The following is a 24,530-nucleotide window of genomic DNA, read 5'->3' as shown; positions in this document are numbered from 1 at the left end:
TGTCCAGAAGCCTAAAGGTAGATCTACATGATCTGGAGCGTGAGGTTCAGCGCCTCAAGATAGAACCTCTAGATCAAGCGGTATATCAAGCAGGTCTAGACAACATTCATGCAGATACGGTAGCAGATGCGGTAAATGGCACCGGGTGAATGTAGTCCTTGAAGAACGACCTCCTCCCATTGCACCTGAAATTGACTTCCCCCGGCAAACCAGAACCAGCTCTGGCTCAATTACAATGTACATCCCGATTGTAACCAGGGACCGCACGATACATGTCACCTGTTTAACTGCCCAGCCAGACCCACTCGACTCAGACCCAGATCCCTGTCGACACACCCCATCTTAGTCGCAGAGTTCCTCGGTCTTGACACTCAACAGAATCAAGCAGACGAAAGATATGAAATCTTATTGAGACTGCCAGACAAATGGGGGAATCTTCTGACCACCAATATCAGCATTTATGCGCCCATTATGGCTGCATTCTTTAAAGTGAGACATCAGTGGGTACGGATTACTGTAGAAGCTGTCGTGTTGAGGTTGAGGACGCAGATGAAACGGTAGAGCACTTGCCCGGTTCTACTTCTTAGGAGTCTTTTCAATTACATCGGCAGGACGGGATGATTCCAAGAGTTCCCAAAATAAGATTACCCGAACCTATAGGACATGGACAAACCAGTGGAGAGCAGCCAATGCTCATTTGGGAAATTTACATTCTTGCAGAAGTATCTGGACATGCGTGTACTTTTTCGGGACTCAAATCTATCGATTATCTTAAATCCATCAATCCCAAGGCCGCCGATGGAGTCCTTCATAGGCAAGGGATGCCGCCTCAGTACAATATACTGCTACAAAAACAACAACCCCGGCACGAGATAACTATGAGCATCACACAGGTTGGAACTTTCAACTCCATTCTGTGTGGTGTTCTTCTGAATCACGAGGAGCTTAGGTGGAAGCCACCGGGCGCATCCACAGGTTGCGATTAGTGCAGTAATGTGTTGTACACTGAGGCGGCAGCCCTTGCCAATGAAAGAAGGACTTCATCGGATTAATCCGGCACGTACAACCGGCTGCCATGGGATTGCTGACTTGTTCGTTGTTGTTACTGTGTGTTGTACACTGAGGCGGCAGCCCTTGCCGATGAAAGGACTTCTTCGGATCAATCCGGCACGTACAACCGGCTGACATGGGATTGCTGACTTGCTCGTTGTTGTAACAGAGTGTTATACACTGAGGCGGCAGCCTTTGGCGATGAAGAACTCGGCATGGTCAAATTTAAAAACAGACCATCTATAACACACGCCAGCAGATATGCCAGCGGAGACAAAACTCAAATTGTCTTAAAAAAGTCTTTGAAGACAATGTCGTGATAGACGTTCGGAGTCATTACTTACGTTCATTGTCATTATAGTTGAAAATAGCACCTTTAACTTCAGGATTAGAACTGGTGAAGTAAGTAATTGGAATAGACCAATGATAACTGCAATAAAATAACCAATTTTACAGTAAACTTTCATGCAAGCATCACAATAAGGACATTAATTGTTAACATACTTGAATGGGGAATCATTATAGGTTCCATCATAGTCTTCGGGATTGGCAAAGAATCTCTTTTGGGTTAAGGTATATGAATTGCCATTGCGTTTAACTTCTACCACAGGTAAGCCCATTTGCTCAGTCCATGTTTGCATGATTAACCTTAGAGTAAATGGTTTAAACATTTCCTAGGACATTTGTTAAAGCGAACATACTTAACATCAAACTCAAAGTCCTGGGCCTCCACTTCTGTAAGGAAATCATTTGTCTCGGCATTCGACATATAAAAGCGGTTCAAATAGTTGGTGGTGGCATTGCGGAACTTCTCAGGTCCAACCAAATCCTCCAACATGCGAATAATTGAGGCTCCTTTGGAGTAGGTTATGCTGTCAAACAACTCAGTGATTTGGCTGGGACTTTCGACGGTCTGTACTATGGGATGTGAAGCCAAGGTGGCATCTAATCTCATGACGCCATGCAAATCCGCAATAAGGAATTGAGAAAGCTATAAAATTACCAACAATTAATTTTTATACACGGGGTCAGTTTTATGTTAACTACTTACCATATCCCAATCTGGATGAATATGATGGACACCCTTATATTCTATGTAGCTAGCAAAGCCTTCGTTTAGCCATAAGTCATTCCACCACTTCATGGTAACTAAAAAACAAAAGGTAACATTTATTAAGATATTCTCCTCGTTTCAGATCTACAATAAATGTGTCTTACCTAAATTTCCAAACCACATGTGAGCCAATTCGTGGGCAATCACCGTGGCCACCCTTTGTTGATTTGAACTTGCACTTATGTCTTTATCATACAACAAGGCAGTCTCGCGATAGGTAACCAAACCCCAATGTTCCATGGCCCCGGAGACAAAGTCCGGAATAGCAGCCATATCCAATTTTGGTAGGGGATAGGAAATATTGAAGTAATCAATATAGAATTCTGTAATCCCCACACCCACATTCAGGGCATATTCAACCTTATCGACTTGGGCGGCAGTAGAGAATACACGCATTTGGAAATCAGGTGCCCCTTCAAGGACCCCACGTACTGTTTTCTCTTTGTAAGCAAAGTCCGAGACAATAAAACAAGCCAAATATGTGCTCATGGGTTCACTTTCGGCGAACTGAACTTCAGTAAGACCATTGCCAATATCTTGTTCACTCTGTTGAAATGAAAAAATTAGAGGTTATTATGTACCAGAAGAATTTTTCTACAGCTACCCACCTCAATATTCATATTGGAAAGTGCATGATAACCATCTCCAGTTGGCCTGACCAGAGTTATGGTGAACATAGACTTCATGGCGGGTTCATCGAAACAGGGGAAGGCTTGGCGGGCATAAGTGGGTTCGAATTTTGAAGTGGCTATCGATCTAAAGAAACCAAAAAACAAAAATTACATCATAATTAGAACAAATTTTAATTTTTTTTAGAGCTTGTGATTATTCTTAAACTAAAATGCATGCATGGCAAAAATAATTTATTTTTCTTCCTTTTTAATAAATACCTTTTTTCATTGCGTTCCTTATTAAAATAGGAACTCTGATATAGACCCACTATGCGATCTATGAGTGAGCCATTAAATGCCAATTGCAGGGAATAGTTGCCCACCTCTAAAGGTTCTGCAAACTCCGTTACCCAATACTCCAGCTGGGGATGTTCGAAGGTCACCGAAGGCGTTATCGAACGCAGCGGCTTCAATTCTTCATCCAATTGTTGAACTTCTTTGGTCTCTACACTGAGAAGTTTCGAGTGCAGTGGAATAAATGAAATGGGTTTCAACACCTCCAGTCTTATGGTTATATTTCCCGAAAATGTTTTATTCGTCAAATCCGGTTGCAGTCTCAATAGATATTTATGAGGTCGTAGCTCTTGCGGCAAGCGGAACGACAGTTGCTGCCATATCTTCGAGGTATTCATGACGCTGGGAGCCAATGTGGTCTTATTGAAGCGATAAATATTTGTCGGTGGTTTGGTTGGCTCAGCTACGGGACGAAAGCGTAGTATGGGTTTTGTGGACAGTGGTACACCGCCGTATGTGTTGGCAAACTCCTGTTGTTCGCCTGCTCGCAGTATTGTTTCGTTGAAGGGAAAATCTGTGTTTTCGATATAAATTAGGGCTTATATTCTCTTTAATGTTTCCTTTAGCGAGACATGATACAAAGGCATATCAAATATATTCGCACCCTCATAATTATCTTAATTTAGCTAGGGCTAAATATAAACTCCAACCCTGTGTTGGGCTTTAAGGCTTCATAATTCTGTGATTCTACCCCATTCTAATTCTGTGATTCTACCCCTAGCCTTTTTTCATACCAAATTTTTATGAGATTTTCTTTTGGGTCAATATCTGCTGTTGTGGTCTGGTGGACAGATTTGCAGAAATACAACTACAGTTTAGGCACAATGGACGACTGCCCCACTTGGGACGACAGCTTAACAGTTACCAATTGACTTACTCTGGAAAGACATTTGAATGACCACCATACCTATTCATAAAATCTTAGCCTTTAAAATAGTGTCCAGGGTCAATGGATGATTTTTTTTTTTTTAGATATACACAGCCATCATAAAACCGATGTCTTATTATTGGGTTGTAGAACGGTGTTGGGCTGTTGATAGAAAGATTTCGTAAGTTCCAAAAATTTACGCCGAAATTTACGCCATAGGAGGGATTAGAACAGTGTGCTCATTTGACCCTTACGTATACCAATTGAAAAGTTAAAAAAGAAGCAATTTTTGTCGAATATAACATGGGATTTTTCCCTTAGGAGCAAGTAAAATGGCTTCGAGGAGCAATGAAGAATGTGCTAATTGATCTAAGCGTATTGCTGAGTCTGCCGGATGAGCACTAACGTGGCATAACGTTAACCGCATTACAAATCCTGGCGAGAATATTCTATATGCGCACATTTTTCAAGCTGTGTTCTTTGCTCGTTATTGGCACAATCGAAATCCTAGTAAAAAACTGTCCACCCTCAACTCAACTCAGTTTTTAGCGACTGCAGTTGAAGCTACTCCATATGGAGCATTCCACTATCTGCAGACTATGGACTCGCCCGGTAGCTATCAGCTAAGCTTCTCGTGATAACAGAGAACGGACAATCCCACGGAGCCGATTGTATATACCGGATTGACCCGATGAATTCCTTCATCGGCAAGGGCTGCCGCCTCAGTGTACCCCACACTGCTACTACAACAACAACAACAAAGAACGCCACACAGATGGGAGCTCAATGTTCCCGACTGTGTGGTGCTCATAGTTATCCCGTGTTGCCTTACCTAGGCCCTTACTGGACCAATCCTTTAGCTTAGACCACTTACTATAGCGCTGGCAAGAAAACTATTATATCCACAGAATTATCTGCCCACAAAATGGCCTTCTTGTTTCTTCTAATTAAACAATTTACAATTGCAGCGGGCAGCGGGCAGCTGATATAACGCCGGCAAAAAACCCCGCTATGAGGGAACACGCATTGCAACAATGTTGCTGCAACATGTTGAGATATTACTCATGATACCGTTGCCAATTTAAGCCAATCATAACAGGTGGTACCTTGGTACGTTGCCAATTGTGTGTTTGAAATATTTTGTTAAAACCGTTAGATTTAAACATGGAACTGGATATTTTGATAGAATACGAAAAGCAATATTCTCAACAAGAATGTAAATATTTTATATTTTAGTAATTTTAAATTATGAACTAAGAATAAGGTATTAAATGTAATTTTAATTAAATTAAAATGTCTTAATAGGCAATGCAACTTGATTTATTGATTTAACTTGATTTTGCAAGTTCATTTATTGAGAAAATTAAGTTTTTAATCAAATTAAATTTAAGGAAAAGTATGGAATAAAGCAGTCATTAAAATATTTATAAAAGAAGAAACAGAATCTCGTTTTATCATCTGGCAATGGCTTTCTTTTAAAAGAGAAATAAACAAATCATAAGCAAAATGATTCTAACAAACAAAAAACTCAAAATCAAAATCCTTTTATTATTATAAGTATTAGTTAGAAAAAATTCTTTAAGCCCTTGTATCATTTCTCAAGCTAGCAATGTATACAACAAAAAAAAAAACAAAATAGTATAACCTTCACTGCCACAAAAGACAAACCAACCTGTTTTATGTCGTTCATTTACAATATTTCTACCCACATAGACGAGGGCGCCCAATAGAAATATACACAAGACCAACAGGAATATGCAAAATCCTGCTAGCGTCAATACTGCATTGCTGGGCTTACGATGTAGATAATGTGAATCCTTCATGCGATGATGATGTTCGTCCGTGGATAATGATGAACGCGGTCTTATTGGTATGGGAATTTTTGGTTGATGTTGTTGTTGTGGCGGGTACATTTTTTTTTCTCGTGATGTGTTAGTTGTATCAATTCGTTATATACGCAAAAGCTCTCGGCAATGTTGAAGAGTTTTAATATAAAAAATATATTGCATTTGTCGTTGACATTTGTAACAACATGTGTAGTCAATTGTTATTCATTCATTAAGACCTGTTTATGATGATCATAATTATAAGTTTATAGAAACATTCGTAAATGACTTTATTGCTATTAAGCCTTTTTATAACAAGACCATGGAGAAATTTGTAAAGCAAAGAAGAAGGTACAACCATTAATTTTCATATGCTATCAAAAAGTTTGTTGGAGTTCCAACTTTATGCATAACTAGCTGACCTCGGCCCTCTCCGCTGTGCCTTCTATTACTTTATATGGAACAAAATTTTCCTTGGAATATTTATTTTCGACAATTAAAAAGCTTTTAGTGAAATACCATGCTACGAAAATTGTATATCGCTTGACAAACAGCTTAACAATATAAGTGCCTTTATCTGAATCCCATATGATCTTTATTGGATGAGAGGTGTACTCCATTCTTAAAATACTTAATTTCAACCCGATATGCTCATGATGTCTGGTTTGCGGGTGTGTTCGGGTGTGAGGTGGTCCCCCAGACACTTGGTCCGGAAAAAATATCAGCATCGCGCTCTTCTCTCAAATACCATTTATTTAAACCCCATATTGCCATTGGTTTTGAGGGGAGTTTAAAGGATGAGGCGTCTCCCAAACACATGGTCCCAAAACTGGTTATCAAATTCGTTTTCTTATCTCAAATACCTTTCATTTAAGCCACATATTGGTATGGTCGAAAAATTTTTACCCTTTGGTGGATGTTTTGGGGAAGGGATGATTCTACTCCCATATACCTTTATTTGAGCCCCATATTGCGATGATCAGTAAAAAATTGCTGTTTGTGGGGTATTTTGGGAAAGGGGTAGACCCCCAGAAAATTGATCCCGAAATTGGGTATCAATTCTTGCTCTACCCCCCAATTCCTTTCATTTAAGCCCTACACTGACATGATCGGTAAATATGCCCGATTTAGGGAGTGGGGTGGTCCCCCAATCACTAAGCCCTGAAAATATATTAGCAACGTGCTCTATTCTCATATATTTGAACCCCATTTTGCCATTGGCCTCAAAATTGTATGTTAAATTCGTTTTCTAATCTCAAATACCATTCACTTGAAAAAGCCAGAAAATATGTCTGGTTTGGGGTATGGGCCCTAAAAACTATGAATATCCAGCTCCACTGCCTTGAAGACCCAAATTGTCTTGGTGAGCAAATACGTTCTACTTGGGGGTTGTGGTGGGACGTTCCCTGAATCCGAGGATATTCTGCTGGCTCTGCAGGAGCGTCTAATCACGCTTACGCCTCAATACTTACATACGCCTCTGTAGTTTGGTTAACTGTGATAGAGAAAAAGTGCAACTGAAGACTATTCTAGACATCGGGCTCATAGCCATACAGATTAAGTGTGAGGCAGCCACTGTCGCTATGCGACTTAAGCCGGTGGGTGAATAGGGGTAGGAGCAGGTTACATCATCGCGGTATAGTCGAGGCGACGATAGGATGTCGATTGGGAGGCATTGCTGCCAGCGGCACAGTCTTGGATTGATAATTGATCATTGATATAGCCATCTGAAAGTTCATGCTACTTGGATGGATCAAAGCTAGAGGACAAAGTGGGTCTAGGGGTCTACATTGAGAACCCAGGAACTGAGATCTGTTTTCGACAATTACACGGTCCTGCAGACGGTAATGCGAGCCATCACAGAATGAATGAGGTGGTGTTAATGTGAGGACGTCGGTGTTAACATCTTTACAGATAGTAAACTGGCCATCTGGACAATAAAAACCAGGACGTACAGTCTTGGAGTGTAAGAAGGAAATTAAATCCTTCTCTGAGGATGGCATGGTCCGCATTGTTATGGGTGGAGGGCAATAGTGTAGTTAAGGGGAATGAAAAATCACACGATTTGGCACTCAATGTCAAAGGACGCCGACAAAAAACCAGATTAACTCGAAGCGTTTCGGGTCAACGCAGTCCGAGTTAAGGGCAACCAACTATGGAACAGCTCAATGGCCGATAGGATCCGATACGCCGATTTAGGGTCTTAGGCTCATAAAAGGCACATTTATTATCCGATTTTGATGAAATTTGGAACAGTGAGTCGTGTTTGGCTCTTCGACATCCGTCGTCAATTTGGCTCAGATCGGTCCAGATTTGGATGTAGCTCTCATATAGACCGATCCTCCGATTTAGGGTCTTAGGCATATAAAAACCACATTTATTATCCGATTTTGCTGGAATTTGAGATAAAGCGTTGTGTTAGGCCCTTCAATATTCTTCTTCAATTTGGCCCAGATCGGTCCAGATTTGGATATAGCTGTCATATAGACCGAATCTCTCGATTGAAGGTTTTGCGCCAATAAAAGGCGCATTTATTTTCGATTTCGCCGAAATTTGGGACAGTGAGTTTAGTTAAGCCCCTTGACATATTTCAGAAATATCGCACAGATCGCTATAGATTTGAATATAGCTACCGTATAGATCGATCTCTCGATTTAAGGTTTTGAGCCCAAAAAAGGCGCATTTATTGTCCGATTTCGTCGAAATTTGGGAAAGTGCGTTGCGTTAGATTCTTCGACAACTTTTTTGAATTTAGCCTAGATCGGTACAGATTTGAATATAGCTACCATATAGACGGATCTCTCCATTTAAGGTTTTGAGTCCATAAAAGGCATATTTATTGTCCGATGTCGCCAAAATTTGGGACATTAAGTTATGTTAGGCCCTTCGACATCTTTCTACAATGTGGCACAGATAGGTCCAGATTTGGATATAGCTGCCATATAGACCGAACTTTAGATTTAATGTCTTGGCCCCATAAAAGCGCATTTATTGTCCGATTTTGCTGAAATTGGAGGCAGTGTGTTGTGTTAGGCCCTTCGACATTTTTCTGCAACTTGGCTCAGATCGGTTCAGATTTGGATATAGCTACCATATAGACCGATCTCTCGGTATAACGTTTTGGACCCATAAAAGGCGCATCTATTGTCCGATTTCGCCGAAATTTGGGAAAGTAAGTTGCGTTAGGTTCTTCGACAACTTTTTTGAATTTGGCCCAGATCATATAGACCGATCTCTCGATTTAAGGTTTTGAGCCCATAAAAGGCACAATTATTGTCCGATGTCGCCGAAATTCGGGACAGTAAGTTGTGTTAGACCATTTATTGTCCGATGTCGCCGAAATTTGGGACAGTAAATTGTGTTAGGCCCCTCGACATCTTTCTGCAATATGGTACAGATCGGTCCAGATTTCGATATAGCTGCCATATACACCGATCTTTCGATTAAAGGTCTTGGCCCCATAAAAGCCGCATTTATTGTCCGATTTTGCTGAAATTGGATGTAGTGCGTTGTGTTTGGCCCTTTAACATGTTTCTTCAATTTGGCTCAGATCGGTCCAGATTTAGATATTGCTGCCATATAGACCGATCTCTCGATATAAATTTTTGGGCCCATATATAAAGTTTTGGGTTCGATATAAAGTTTTGGGGGCATAAATTATGAATTTTTCACCGGATTATGACGAAAGGTGGTATACATATATACCTGAGGTGGTGGGTATCCAAAGGTCGGCCCGGCCGAAGTGAACGCCTTTTTTCTTTTTTAAAATGCGTTTTGGCAGTTGTTCGTGTGAAAAGTCAAAGTCAGTACTAGGCTTTAGGTATACGTCTATAGTGACATGAGACGGATTAATGTCCGCATCCTCTTTTCAGTAATTTCTAATATGCATATATGCAACGAGATGCCTCAGTATAAATAAGGAAATCTTAAAATTGACATGGATTAATGTCATTGGATCAGAAAGTTAACAGAAATTATCTTTGGCCATAAGTTGACTTTTAACTGGCAATAGGAAGACATCGAATAAAGAGGTATTACCATCTGTAAAATGTATTTCATTGTAGATACATATGTCATTTCAAATTATGGTTGCTATAACTTGTATTAAAAATTTTCTCACTGTCAACAACAAATCTGTAGCTCAATAAACATAAAAGAAAAACATCATCAACAACAAGAAAGTACAACAGAAACACACGCTTCCCATTTTCGAATATGAACTGAGTGTTGAGACGAATGTGCGCAGAAGCAGCGCAAGACGTAGGCAAATGCATCGCACATTGCGGTTAAGGTGATGTTGTGTTTGAAACTTGTTTGAATTATGACCAAGTTAAGCTGATTTGTAACACGTCTTTGCGATGACGATGTCATCTTGATTTGTTACCGGGCCCGTTCGACAACTTTGCTGTTGGCTGCTTGCTGCCGTTTGTCGAATTCACTTTCTATGGATAATGCGAACGAACTACTTCAGCGACACACAATCAGGCATGGCAGTGCATAATTGTAACAAATAACAAGTACGAGTTTTTTTTAGTAGTACATATGTATTTACATGTTGTAATCACACTTATCTATATACACAAATATACAAATTTGCTTGTACTTGTATTATGTTAACCACCACCACCACCACCACCCAACGACATTTGACTTCATTTTTAAGGCGGTTTAGGTGGTTTGTTTTTTTTCCCCATCATTGGGCATCGATGTAAACATGGAGGTGAAGTTGTTCAAGTCAATCAAGGTTGTTGCCTTCTGACGTAGTCTTTAACCCCTGTTTGGGAAATACGATGTGTATACACCTATCACAGCAATATTTCATAAATTAGCCAAAGTAGGATTGCTTAGCAATTACGCTGAAAAAATTTGATATTTTCTCTGAGGCACAAAACACGTTTGGCGAATTACAAATCATTGAAATTATTTGAGTTTTTTGTTGAGTTGAAATTGCTGAAATCCGTTTATTGACCTTTTATAAAATTTTTTGATATATTTATTTGTTTGTTTTCATAAATCTCAATGTGTAAAGTCTGCAAAGTTGTATGGAAGTTTTTCTTTATAAAGTCAGAACTTTTTTTCTTTATAATGAACTCCTATAGTTTTTAATAACCCCCTCCTTCGCAAGGACTGGGTATCAAAAGATCAAATTTACTATAGGTAAGGTTAGGTTGAAAAGAGGAAGCAGAAATTAAGCCGACCCATGTCACTATGGACATACACCTAAGTCAGTCAATCTCATGGCAGCCGGTTGTACGCACCGGATTGACCCGATGGAGTTCTTCATCGGCAAGGGCTGCGTGCTAAGTTCGACCGGGCCGAATCTTTGGAACCCACCACCATGGATTCTGCTGGAATATGGGAGCTATATCTAGTTATAGACCGAATTCGACCGTACTTGCCGAAGTTTTTGAGAGTCACAACTCTATATGCAAAATTTCAGCCAAATCGGATAAAAATCGCGGCTTGTAAGGGCTCAAGAAGTCAAATCGGCAGATCGGTTTATATGGGAGCTATATCATGTTCTTGACCGATTTGAACCGTACTTGGCACAGTTGTTGGGAATCATAGCAGAGCACCATGTACAAAATTTCAACCAAAAAAGGATGAAAATTGCGGCTTCCAGGGGCTCAAGAAGTCAAATCGGTAGATCGGTTTATATGGGAGCTATATCATGTTCTTGACCGATTTGAACCGTACTTGGCACAGTTGTTGGGAATCATAGCAGAGCACCATGTACAAAATTTCAACCAAAAAAGGATGAAAATTGCGGCTTCCAGGGGCTCAAGAAGTCAAACAGGCAGATCGGTTTATGTGGGATCCATATCAGGTTATACACCGATTTCGACCGTACTTGGCTCTGTTGTTGGGAGTCGTAACAGAATAATCTGTGAAAATTTTCGGCCAAACCGGATGAAAATTGTGGCTTCCAGGGGTTCCAGAAGTCAAATCGGGAGATCGGTTTATGTGGGATCCATATCGGGTTATACACAGATTTAAGCCGTACTTGACACAGTTGTTGGAAGTCTAAATAGAACACTATGTGCAAAATTTCAGCCAAATCGGACAAAAAATCTGTGCAAAATTTCAAGCTGTTAGCTCTACGCGTTCGACCGCTATCGTGATTTCGACAAACGGACGGACGGACATGGCTAGTTCGAATCAAAATTTCGAGACGATTAAGAATATATATACTTTAGGGGTCCTTGATTAATATTTCGAGGTGTTTCAAACGGAATGACCAGATTAGAAGACGCAAATGTAAGCATGTTCGCCTATGACGCTGAACGCCTGGGTTCGAATCCTGGCTAGATCTTCAGAAAAAAATTTTCAGCGGTGGTTTTCCCCTCCTAATGCTGGCAACATTTGTGAGGTACTATGCCATGTAAAACTTCTCTCCAAAGAGGTGTCGCACTGCGGCACGCCATTCAGGCTCCGCTATAAAAAGGAGGCCCTTATCATTGACCTTAAAACTTGAATCGGACTGCACTCATTGATATGTGTGACGTTTGCCCCTGTTCCTTAGTGGAATGTTCATGGAAAAATTTGCAATTTGTAGTGAGACCATGTGCAAAATTTCAAAGCCCTAGGTTGTCCAGGCACCTTTTGGCAGGCCCCTTAAATTGGTCACCTCGGTATTCCGAAAATTTGTTGGCACTACCAAACCTTCGTTTGTGGTCCGATTTCCAAAATACACTTTTTCATATTCTTTGACTTCCAAACTGTACAACTTTTAACTGAATAATCAGATGTACACACTTTTTGCGGCAAAGTCATTGTAAATTTAGTCACAAGGCAGGTCTCGGTCAAAATTCCAAAAGAAAAAAGTAAGGAAAGGCAAAATTCGCACAAAGCCGACTAAATAATACCCTTCACCTGCCCTAAAAGTGGAAATTGGGAGTTATATCATATTCTGAACCTAATTTTGAAGTTCACTTCGGTGGAGGTTTTCTGATGGGTTGCAAATTTTCCAGCAAATGTGTTCAAAATTGAAATGAATACGGCTTTATTTGTTATATGCAAATATTCATATGGAAGGTTAAAAGAAATTTGAAACGATTTTGCTAAAAATTACAAACATGTGTAGTGGCATAAGAAATTTACATAAACCACCCGGCACGGGATAGCTGTGAGCACCACACAGGCTGGAACTTTGAGGTCCGATCAGCGCGATGTTCATGGCTATCACGAGAAGCTTAGATGTGAGCTACCTGGCGCGTCCACAGATTGCGAATAGTGGAATGCTCCATATGGAGTAGCTGCAATCAGCAGTATCGAGCGGAGAGTCTCAGTGAGAGGCCGAGTGGCACCACCCGGCAAGCTTTTATTCGTGAGATACCGGCCGAAATGTTAGAAAGAGTATGCCAAAATTGGACTAAGGGTCAACATTTGCATGAAATAATGTTTAAACATTAAATTATATGGACCGTACTATCGATTCAAATTCAAAGATTTCATGAATTTTTCAGAATTTTAGATTTGTGCCAGTCGTCGAGAAAAGCGTTGCTCAACATTTTGGGAAGATTGGTAAACAACATGCCTCGACGGAGGTCACCGTAGCGCAGAGGGTCAACATGTCCACCTCTGAAAGCCTGTCCCGCTGAAAGCCTGGCGAGAACTTCAGAAAAAAATGTATGGGGGGTATACTAATTTCGCCATTCTGTTTGTAACATCTCGAAATATGCGTCTAAGACCCCGTCTGTCCGTCGAAAGCACGCTAACTTTCGAAAGAGTAAAGCTAGACACTTAAAATTTTGCACAAATACTTTTTGTTAGTGTAGGTCAGTTGCGATTGTAAATGGGCCAAATCGGTCTATAACCTGATATAGCTGCCATATAAACCGATCTGGGGTCTTGACTTCTTGAGCATCTAGAGGGCGCAATACTCGTCCGATTTTATTGAAATTTGGCACGTGGTGTTTTGTTTTCATTTCCAACAACTGCACTAAGTATGGTTAAAATCGGTCTGAAACCTGATATGGCTGCCATATAAATCGATCTTGAGTCTTGACTTCTTTAGCTTTTAGAGGGCGCAATTCTCATCCGATTTGACTGAAATTTGGACGTGGTGTTTTATTTTGACTTCCAACAACTGTGTCAAGTATGGTGCAAATCGGTGCATAACCTGATATAGCTGCCATATAAACGGATCTGGGATCTTGAATTCTTGAGCCTCTAGAGCGCGCATTTCTCATGCGATTTGATGGAGGTTTTATACAACGGTTTCTCCCATGACCTTCAACATACGTGCCCAATATGGTCTGCATCCATCTATAGCTTGATTCAGATCCCATATAAACTGATTTCACGATTTTGCTTCTTGAACCCCTACAAGGCACAATTCTTATCCAAATAGACTGAAATATAACACAATAACTTCTACAATGTTCATCATTCAATTGCTTGCCTTAAAAGAAATACCGCGCATAGAACTCGACAAATGCGATCCATGGTGGAGGCTATTTTATTCTATGACAAACATGTATGAGGAACCTATATCTAAAACAGAATCGGTTTTTTTCCATAATCAAAGAAATTTTAATAAAAATTCTCCTAAGATAAGTTGGTGATAAAATTGTTTTTTTTTTTTAATTTTTCAAAAAAAAAAAAAATTTCATCTTCTGAATCGACAGAAATTTGATGAAAAAAATGTTTAAGACAAAATAGCGAAAAAAAAAACTTTCCAAAGAAAAAATTTCTTGGTAGACAACATCTTGATGGAATTTTCGTTTGACTTGAAAATTCCATCAAGATTCATCAAGAAATTATATGAATATCAGTGTAAATAAAATTATAGTGCTTTCAATTTCTCTTTATATTTGCAACAATAATTAATGGACAATTTTATTCTATGACAAATTGTTGGAAATTAACACCATGATTGAAAGCTTTTTTCTATATTAAAAACCTAATTATTATTAAACATTGTCTTTGCAGTAATATTTATTACATAGTAATAAACAAATGCATTAAGGCATAAAAATATGGCAATTGTTTTGTTTGCATTTTTTTGAACATATAAAAACAAAGCCCAGTTGTTCCTCATGGCGTATGAACAATGGCGAATTATAAGTACGTTCCGTGTGAATCGGATGCGCTCGATCGCTCTGACTACAATAACACCAACAATAGCAAAAATCTCTCATGAGAATACAAAGCAAAAACATAGCCTCTGCAAAAGCTATAACAATAATAAAAAAACACCTCTCAATTAATGTGTCAAGTCTTTGGCTCAATTTCGTATAAGAGCCTCTCTCCACCCCCACATGACATATTGAGCCCAACCCCTCTCTGCTAATAGTCAATATATGTGGTCCGTTGACAGTGTAGACATGCTCTTCTAAAAAGATAATTTACTATACACTCACACCTGCATCTAGATGTCAGCCGATGCTCAAATCTTCTATGCGCAACAATGACAGTCAAATCTCAGTGTAAAAAAAAAATCAGACCGCAAGAACAACAAACAATACAAAGTTTGCAAAGTGCCAGATCCGATTGAAATCGATGCAACAAGAGTGAGTGAGTGAATGAAGGCATTCATGTCAACATGTATGGTCATTAAAGTTGCACTTTAACGTTTTCCCATATGAATAAACAATACAAACACAAGGCACAGACATACATACATACGCACGTAAGTACATATGAGTGTGCTACATCAATCGTGCAGCAGACAATGATTGGTATCGCTACGTCACTATGGTACGATACGTAATACGAAATGTAGGTATTACACTATCGCCAGGCAGGCGTTTTGAAAAATGATACATGTCTAAGTAATATATGCAGATCTTACAAAGTTCGAAGAAACATGTGCTAGAGGGGAAACGATTAAAAATTTAAAGCTGCGAAGTTGTGGGAATTTATCTTTAGTTCAATTTGTAGTTGAGTAAAAGTGACTGTTATTGTAATCAATATTTGGTGTAACTGTACTGTACAAAATGCAAGTAGATCTGACAGAGTAAAAAAAGGTCCGATAGTCGCCAATCAACACCATATTTCTCTTCCGAACTTGTTCCAGAAGATCCAGGTCCAGAAATTGACAATTGCAATTTAATTTTGACTATATCCTCTCGTGTGAGTCATTATTTTTGTTGCATTTAAGTCATCTGACCATTTCTGTTCGAGAATATGTTTTTTTATACCCACCACGTGGGTATATAGATTTTGTCATTCCGTTTGCAACACATCGAAATACCCATCCGACCCTATAAAGTATATATATCCTTGATCAGCGTAAAAATCTAAGACGATCTAGACATGTCCGTCCGTCTGTCTGTTGAAATCACGGCACAGTCTCTAAAAATAGAGATATTAAGCTGAAACTTTGCACAGACTCTCTTTTATACCCACCACCGAAGGATGGGGGTATATTCATTTTGTCATTCCGCTTGCAACACATCGAAATATCAATTTCCGACACTAAAGAGTATATATATTCTTGATCAGCGTAAATATCTAAGACGATCTAGACATGTCCGTCCGTCTGTCTGTTGAAATCACGCTACAGTCTTTGAAAATAGAAATATTGAGCTGAAACTTTGCACAGACTCTTTTTTGGCTATAAGCAGGTTAAGTTCGAAGATGGGCTATATCGGACTATATCTTGATATAGCCCCCATATAGACCGATCCGCCGATTTAGGGTCTTAGGCCCATGAAAGCCACATTTATTATCCGATTTTGCTGAAATTTGGGCAGTGAGTTGTGTTAAGCCACTCGACATCTTCTTCCATTTGGCCCAGATCGAACCAGATTTGGATATAGCTGCCATATAGAACGATCTCTCGATTCAAGGTTTTGGACCCATAAAAGGCGCATTTATTGTCCGATGTGGCCAAAATTTGGGACAGTGAGTTGTGTTAGAACCTTCGACACCCTTCTTTAATTTGGCTTAGATCGGTCCATATTTGGATATAGCTGCCATATAGACTGATCTCACGATTTAAGGTCTTATATTTGGATATAGCTGCCATATAGACTGATCTCACGATTTAAGGTCTTACGCCCATAAAAGGCGCATTCATCATATAGAACGATCTCTCGATATTAGGTTTTGGGCCCATAAAAGGCGCATTTATTATCCGATGACACCGAAATTTGGTACAGTGAGTTGTGTTAGGCCCTTCGACATACTTCTGCAATTTGGCTCAGATCGGTTCAGATTTAGATATAGCTTCCATATAGACCGATTTCTCGATTTAAGGTTTTAAGCTCATAAAATGCGCATTTATTGTCCAATGTGGCCGAAATTTGGGACAGTAAATTAAATTTAGCCCCTCGACGTATTTCTGCAATTTGGCCCAGATCGATCAAGATTTGCATATAGCTGCTATATAGACCGATCTCTCGATTTAAGGTTTTGGGCATATAAAAGACGCATTTATTGTCCGATGTCGCCGAAATTTGGTACAGTAAGTTGCGTTGGACCCTTCGACATTTTTCTTCAATTTGGCCCAGATCGGTCTAGATTTGGATATAGCTGCCATATAGACCGATCTCTCGATTTAAGGTTTTGGGACCATAAAAGGCGCATTTATTGTACGATTTCACCGAAATTTGGGACAGTGAGTTATATTAGGCTCTTCGACATTTTTGTGAAACGTGCCCCAAATCGGTTCAGATTTGGATATAGCTGCCATATAGACCGATATCTCGATTTAAAATCTTGGCCCCAAAACAGAAGCATTTATAATCCGATTTGACTGAAATTTGACACATTGACTTATGTTAGGCTTTTCGACGTCCGTGTCGTATATGGTTCAGATAGGTTTATTTTTGGATATAGCTACTGAAAAGACCCATATTTTGTCATACAAAATTTAGCAATTTACTTGTACTTATTAGACCTCTCAATATCCGTATCGAATTTGGTCCAAATCGGACCATATTTCGATAAAACTGCTATGGGGGCATAAACAATGCATTTTTCGCCGGATTATGACAAAAGGTGGTTTACATATATACGCGAGGAGGTGGGTATCCAAAGCTCGGCCCCGCCGAATATAACGACTTTTTTAATATTTTTTTTTTTTGCCAATTTTTCTTTCCAAATTTGTACTTATTTCTACAATGTCCGACGGTTTCGATATGGCTTGACATCATTGATTTTTGCAGCAGGGGTTGCGTCACATCATGTCACTTACTCAGCGGTGGAACACAGCAAGTCCATCGCAGGCAATCAGCCAGGGAGCTCTTCGTTTGTGAATGCATTTGCCCCAATGTGGCGCATGTGTGCGTTGTTTGGTGGTCAGTACGAGTGTCTATTGCCCTGTTGGAGCTTGGATCAGCATCACTCATTATCACAGCATCCATACGGAGGGTATCGTCACACTCAATTATGGAAATTGTTGAAGCCATCAAACAATAAACACCAAAACACAATAAAAAATATTCACAAAAACGCCTCTACTAATACGGTGTTCTTTTTTTCTTTTTGTTATTGCGAGATGAGTAATAATATGAAAAAAATGCATTGCATTATACAGCAATAAAGTTTATTGTTATGTCAGCTCGATTATATGGTACACTACTCGCCCATCACCCATGCCGCAGAATCTAAGGTGATTGTATTATAATTTCGTATATAGAGTTTTTTTTCATGGCATGTCAAAGCTAGCGCTGTTCCCATTGTTTGTAAGGTGAATGATTTTTAAATTGGGTCTTAGATACAATAGAGACAAATTACGGTTGAATGGATCAAAAGCAAATATTGTTGAAGGAAATTCTTCACAAATTTCTGATCAGTCACACAATGGCTTTGAATTTTGGGGTTTGCGGAGCTAAGCGAACTATTTATAACTTAATTTTATTGCTTTCTATAGCGTGCTTTAGATATTTGCATATCATTTTTAAAGGCTCTTTTCATTCAAGGCATATGTAGTGCAAATTCATAGAAGACAATGAATGTATGTCAACTATCAACTTAACGCGCCACAACTACGTAAACCACAAATTAAACTTAAGAACTGGACCTAGTTTATGTTTTTTCTTTGCATTTGTCTTGCCGCCATCCGCATTTAAAGATTATTTTAATTATCTTCAATCTACCATAGTAACTTGCCAATGATCCCTATACCAGTCTGTCCGGTTTAGTGTCAGTCTTCAACAGATGTTTTCACGAGTTCAAACATCTTTCGTTGACTGTTGAAAGTGAACTTCAACGGTGTCGGAGCATGTGGTCAGTGATCTTTATTTAAAGGCGATTAGTTTTTATGAACTGTGCTGGAAAATGAGGTTTAACATAATTTCCATTGGGATAGTATTTATTTACACGGAAAGAAAGCATTCCTTAAATCGTCTGTTATGTACGGTTTTTGGTTTTTTATGAAAGATTTTTTTTCAATGGTTTTATTGCACCAACAACCAAATTTTCAACTAAATCCAAATGAATTTTTTGGTTAACGCAATGTTAGAGTCAAGATTCACTAAAAAAGTTTAGGTCCCATAGTAATATTCAAAACAAGTAAAAAGGCGTTAAGTTCGGCAGGGCCGAACTTTGGATACCCACCACCTCGGGTGCATATGTAAACCACCTTCCGTCAAATCCGGCGAAAAATATAAAATGTATGCCCCCATAGCAGCTATATCGATATATGTTCCGATTTGGACCAAATATTAATAAGTACAAGTCATTGTTCAATTGTGTATAACAAAATATTGGTCTTTCTGGTAGCTATATCCAAAAATAATAAACCGATCTGAACCATATACGACACGGATGTCAAAAAGCCTAACATCAGTCACTGTATAAATTTTCAGTGAAATCGGATCATAAATGCGCCTTCTATGAGGCCAAGACTTTAAATCGAGATATTGGTCTATATGGCAGCTATATCCAAATCTGGACCGATTTGAGCCAAGTTGCAGAAAAATGTCGAAGAGCCTAACACAACTCACTGTCCCAAATTTCGGCGAAATCGGACAATAAATGAGCCTTTTATGGCACCAAAACCTTAAATCAAGAGATCGGTCTATATGACAGCTGTATTCAAATCTAGACCAAATTGAAGAAGGGCCTAACACAACTCACTGTCCCAAATTTCGGCGTCATCGGACAATAAATGCGCCTTTAATGGGCCCAAAATCTTAATTCGAGAGATCGTTTTATATGACAGCTATACCCAAATCTGGACCGATCTTTGCCATATTGCAGAAGTATGTCGAGGGGCTTAATTTAACTCATTGTCCCAAATTTCGGCGACACCGGACAATAAATGCGCCATTTATGGGCCCAAAACTTTAAATCGAGAGATCACTCCTTATGGGAGCTGTATCCAAATCTGCACCGATCTGGGGCAAATTGAAGAAAGATGTCGAAGGGCCTAAATCGGGGGTTATATCAAGATATAGTCCGATATAGCCCATCTTCGAACAGAGGTAAGCATGTCCGCCTATGACGCTGAATGCCTGGATTCGAATCCTGGCGAGACCATCAGAAAAAATTGTCAGCGGTGGTTTTCCCCTTGTAATGCTGGCAACATTTGTGAGGTACTATGCCATGGAAAACTTCCCACCAATGAGGTGTCGCACTGTGGCACGCCGTTCGGACTCGGCTATAAAAAATGAGGCCTCTTATCATTGAGCTTAAACTTGAATCAGACTGCACTCATTGATATGTGAGACGTTTGCCCCTGTTCCTTAGTGGAATTTTGCATTTCACATCTTGGGAGATACCTTTCGACAGTAAACACCAGTGTATTTGAATATGCTTTCTATTAAATCAGGCCTAATCCAATGATATTGACCAGCACTAAACATAAAGAAATTCGTAGGTATACTAAACAAGTAAGAGCGTGCTAAGTTCGCGGCCCAATCTTATATACGCTCCACCATGGATCGCATTTCTAGAGTTCTTTGCGCGGAATCTCTCTTTCGGCAAACAAAGAATAATGTATGAAAACTGTTATGCTATTGGGGCTATATCAAGTTATAGGCCAATTTGGACCATAAATTAGTTGAATGCTGAACATTGTGTAATATATCAGTCCTTTCGGATAAGAATTACTCCTTGTAGGGGCTCAAGAAGCAAAATCGGGAGATCGGTTTATCAAGCTATAGATCGATTCAAACCATATTGGGCATGATACTGAAGGTCGTGGGAGAAGCCACTGTGCAAAATTTCTGCCAAATCGGATGAGAATTGCGCCCTCTAGAGGCTCAAGAAGTCAAGATCCCAAATCGGTTTATATGCAGGTATACCAAGATATGGACCGATTTAAATCATATTTAGCAGAGTTGTTGGAAGTGATACTAAAACACCACGTGCAAAATCACAGCCAAATCGGATAAGAATTGCGCCCTCCAAAAGCTCAAGAAGTCGAGACCCAAAATCGGTTTATATGGCAGCTATATCATGTTATGAACCACACCAAGCATAGTTGTTGGAAGTGTTATCAAATTACCACGTGCAAAATTTCAGTCAAATTGAACGAGAGTTGCGCCCTCTAGAGGCTGAAGAAGTCAAGACCCAAGATAGGTTTATATGGTAGCTAATACAAAACATGGACCGATTTGGCCCATTTACAATTCAAACCGATCTACACTCACAAAAAATTTTTGTGCTAAATTTCAAGCGGTTAGCTTTACTCCTTCGAAAGTTTGCGTGCTTTCGACAGACAGACGGACGGACATGGCTAAATCGAAAATGTCATGACGATCAACAATATAAATACTTTATGTGGTATTAGACGCATATTTCGAGGTGTTACAAACAGAATGACAAAATTACTATACTCCCATCCTATGGTGGAGGGTATAAAAATATAATTTTACATCTATGCCGATGAAATTTCCCCCAGAAAATCCCCAATTTTTACTTTTCCCCATTAAAATCGCCGTACCCCAAATAAGAAAAAATTTTCCCCTGATTTTGGGAAATTTCCCCTAATATGACAACACTGCATAGAGCTCGAACTGTTTTAGTTTTTTCCAAGTGTTACCTTTCAAGTAAAGGTCAGATTCGACAAAGATCTTTTGACATTTATGAGTGGAATTAATTAACTCGACTCATAGCGCAGACAATTAATATTATATTTTATAAAATGCGGTAATTGTTCTTAATTGAGTATAAGAATAGTGATAAAGAGCTTTAAGTTATGATTGAAAGGTAAGATTAAAGATAAGATTGAGTAATTGTGACAATTATTTCCTCAACTACGTAGTGTTTTGCCTACATCAACTATCCCAAAGGGGTTTGATAGACTTAATGGAAAGGAGGGATTATTTCCTATAAGTTTTTGACATATACAGACATACATGGCGCAGACATACACATGTAGAAATATTTTTATTTGTGGTGGCACCTGTATCAGTATCAAACTAACCGATATCCATTCTTCTGATCAGCCAATAATTATTTACATTTTGTGTATAATCAGTCGGTTGGGTTATTGTTTCCTATACCTTTTTTGTAAACACAAACAACTAAGCCACTTCTATCTATAGATCTCATTATCTTCACCGTTAATACAAAAGTCGAATACTTGGAAGTTGCCAAAAATTAATTCTCCCAACGGTTTTTACCAATTCGAATAGCACTCATGAGCCCATACATAAATCACCCGCTGCAGTTTTTTGTACCTTCCACCATAGGATGGGGGTATACTAATTTCGTCATTCCTCTTGTAACACCTCGAAATATTCGTCTGAGATCCCATGAAGTACATATATTCTTTTTCGTCATGACATGTTAAGTCAATCTAGCCGGGTCCGTGCATCTGTCCGTCCGTCTGTCTGTCCAAAGCACGCTAACTTTCGAAGGAGTAATTCTAAGAGCTTGAAATTTTGTAAAAATACTTATTAATGTAGGTCGGTTTGGATTGTAAATGGGACAAATCGGTCCATCTTTTGATATAGCTGTCATAAACCAAACTTGGATCTTGACTTCTTAAACTTCTAGAGAGCGCAATTCTTATGCGATGATAAAGCTGTCATATAAACCGATCTACCGATTTAACTTCTTGAGCTTCTAGAGGACGCAATTCTTATCCGATTTGGCTGAAATTTTGCACATATCGTTCCGGTATGACTTCCAAAAACTGTGGCAAGTATGGTTTAAATCAGTCCATATCTTGATATAGCTGCCATAAAAACCGTTCTCCCAATTAGACTTCTTGAGCCTATAGAGGGCGCACTTGTTGCCCTATTTGGTTGAAACTTTGCATTTGTCGTTGTGGTATGACTTCCAACAACTGTGCTAAGGATGATCTAAATCTGGCTATGGCCTAATATAGCCGGCATGTAAACCGATCTCCCGAATAAACTTCTTGAGCTTCTAGAGGGTGCAATTATTATCCGATTTGACTGAAATTTTACACATGTCATATTAACCTATCCCCGATTCGATTTCTTGAGCCTCTAGAGGGCGCAACTTTTATCCGATTTGGCTGTAATTTTGAACATATCGTTTTGGTATGACTTCCAACAAATGTGCCAAGTATGGTCTAAGTCGGTTCATAACCTGATATAGCTGGCATATAAATTATCCGATTGGAATGAAATTCTGCACGACGTGTTTTATTATGATATCCAACAACTCTGCCAAGTAGGGTTCAAATCGGTCAATAACCTGATACAGCTGCCATATAAACCGATCTTGGGTCTTAATTTCTTGAGCCTCTAGAGAACGCAATTCTTATCCGATTGAAATGAAATTTTGCACGACGTGTTTTGTTATGACTTCCAACAACTGTACTAAGTTAGGTACAAATCGGTCAATAACCTGAAACAGCTACCATATAAACCGATTTTGAATCTTGACTTCTTGAGCCACTAGAGGCGCAATTTTTATCCGAGTGGGCTGAAATTTTGCACGATGTATTTTGTTATGGTATGCAACAACTGTATCAAGTATGGTTTAAATCGGTCCATAATCTGATATAGCTGTCATATAAACCGATCTGGGGCATGACTTCTTGAGCATCCAGAGGACGCAATTCCTATCCGATTTGGCTGAAATTTTGCATGACGTATTTTATTATGACTTCCCAATAATTGGCGCAAATCAGTACATAACCTGATATAGCTGCCATACAAACCGATCTGTGATCTTGACTTCTTGAGCCTCTAGAGGGCGCAAATCTCATTCGATTTTGCAGAATTTTGTACAACGGCTTCTCTCATGACTTTCAACATACGTGTCTAATATGATCTGAATTGATCAATAGCTTGATACAACTTCCATATAAACCGAGCTCCCGATTTTGCTTTCTGAGCCCCTACAAGACGCAATTCTTATCCGAATGAAATGAAATATTAAACAATAACTTGTACAATGTTCAGTATTCATTTATGGTCCGAATCGGACAATAACTTGATATACAATAGCTCCAATAGCACAACAGTTCTCATTCAATATTTTTTGTTTGCCTAAGAAGAGATACTGCGCATAGAACTCGGCAAATGCGATCCATTGTGGAGGGTATATAAGATTCGGCCCAGCCGAATTTAGCACACTTTTACTTGTTTTAAATCTACATTAAGTTTTGTGAATACCAGTGTAAGTTTCCAATAAACTAACAAGTTTAGATATTTTCAAGCATAACCGCTTTTTTGCATTTGATTAAATAAAAAAAATGCTTATCGCAGCATAAAACAAATAACTGCAAATTTTAATTCCACAATGAAATGTTCAAAGACAAGACCTCCAGATAAAAAAAAAAGTAAACGTCTGCAATCTAGCCATAGCCAAAGCCAATAGCAACCTGT

At 39.2% G+C, this 24,530-nt stretch overlaps 1 protein-coding gene across 1 annotated transcript in view; it reads right to left on the bottom strand.

The window, feature by feature from the left end:
- LOC106084222 (uncharacterized) overlaps window positions 1-24,530 on the bottom strand; it is a 71,293-nt gene that overhangs the window by 3,614 nt on the left and 43,149 nt on the right. Inside the window, exons 15-20 of the mRNA XM_059363790.1 lie at window positions 2,773-2,920; window positions 2,269-2,710; window positions 2,102-2,199; window positions 1,752-2,041; window positions 1,555-1,698; window positions 1,395-1,480 (exon numbers count right to left, since the gene is read on the bottom strand). Of these exons, the coding sequence (XP_059219773.1) occupies window positions 1,395-1,480; window positions 1,555-1,698; window positions 1,752-2,041; window positions 2,102-2,199; window positions 2,269-2,710; window positions 2,773-2,920 (1,208 nt within the window). The remainder of the gene's footprint in view (window positions 1-1,394; window positions 1,481-1,554; window positions 1,699-1,751; window positions 2,042-2,101; window positions 2,200-2,268; window positions 2,711-2,772; window positions 2,921-24,530) is intronic.

This window comes from Stomoxys calcitrans, chromosome 2 (genome assembly GCF_963082655.1).
Source record: "Stomoxys calcitrans chromosome 2, idStoCalc2.1, whole genome shotgun sequence".
In the NCBI taxonomy this organism is placed as follows: domain Eukaryota; kingdom Metazoa; phylum Arthropoda; class Insecta; order Diptera; family Muscidae; genus Stomoxys; species Stomoxys calcitrans.
Note: the sequence above shows the minus strand (reverse complement) of the source record. Positions and strands in the feature narration are given on the sequence as shown.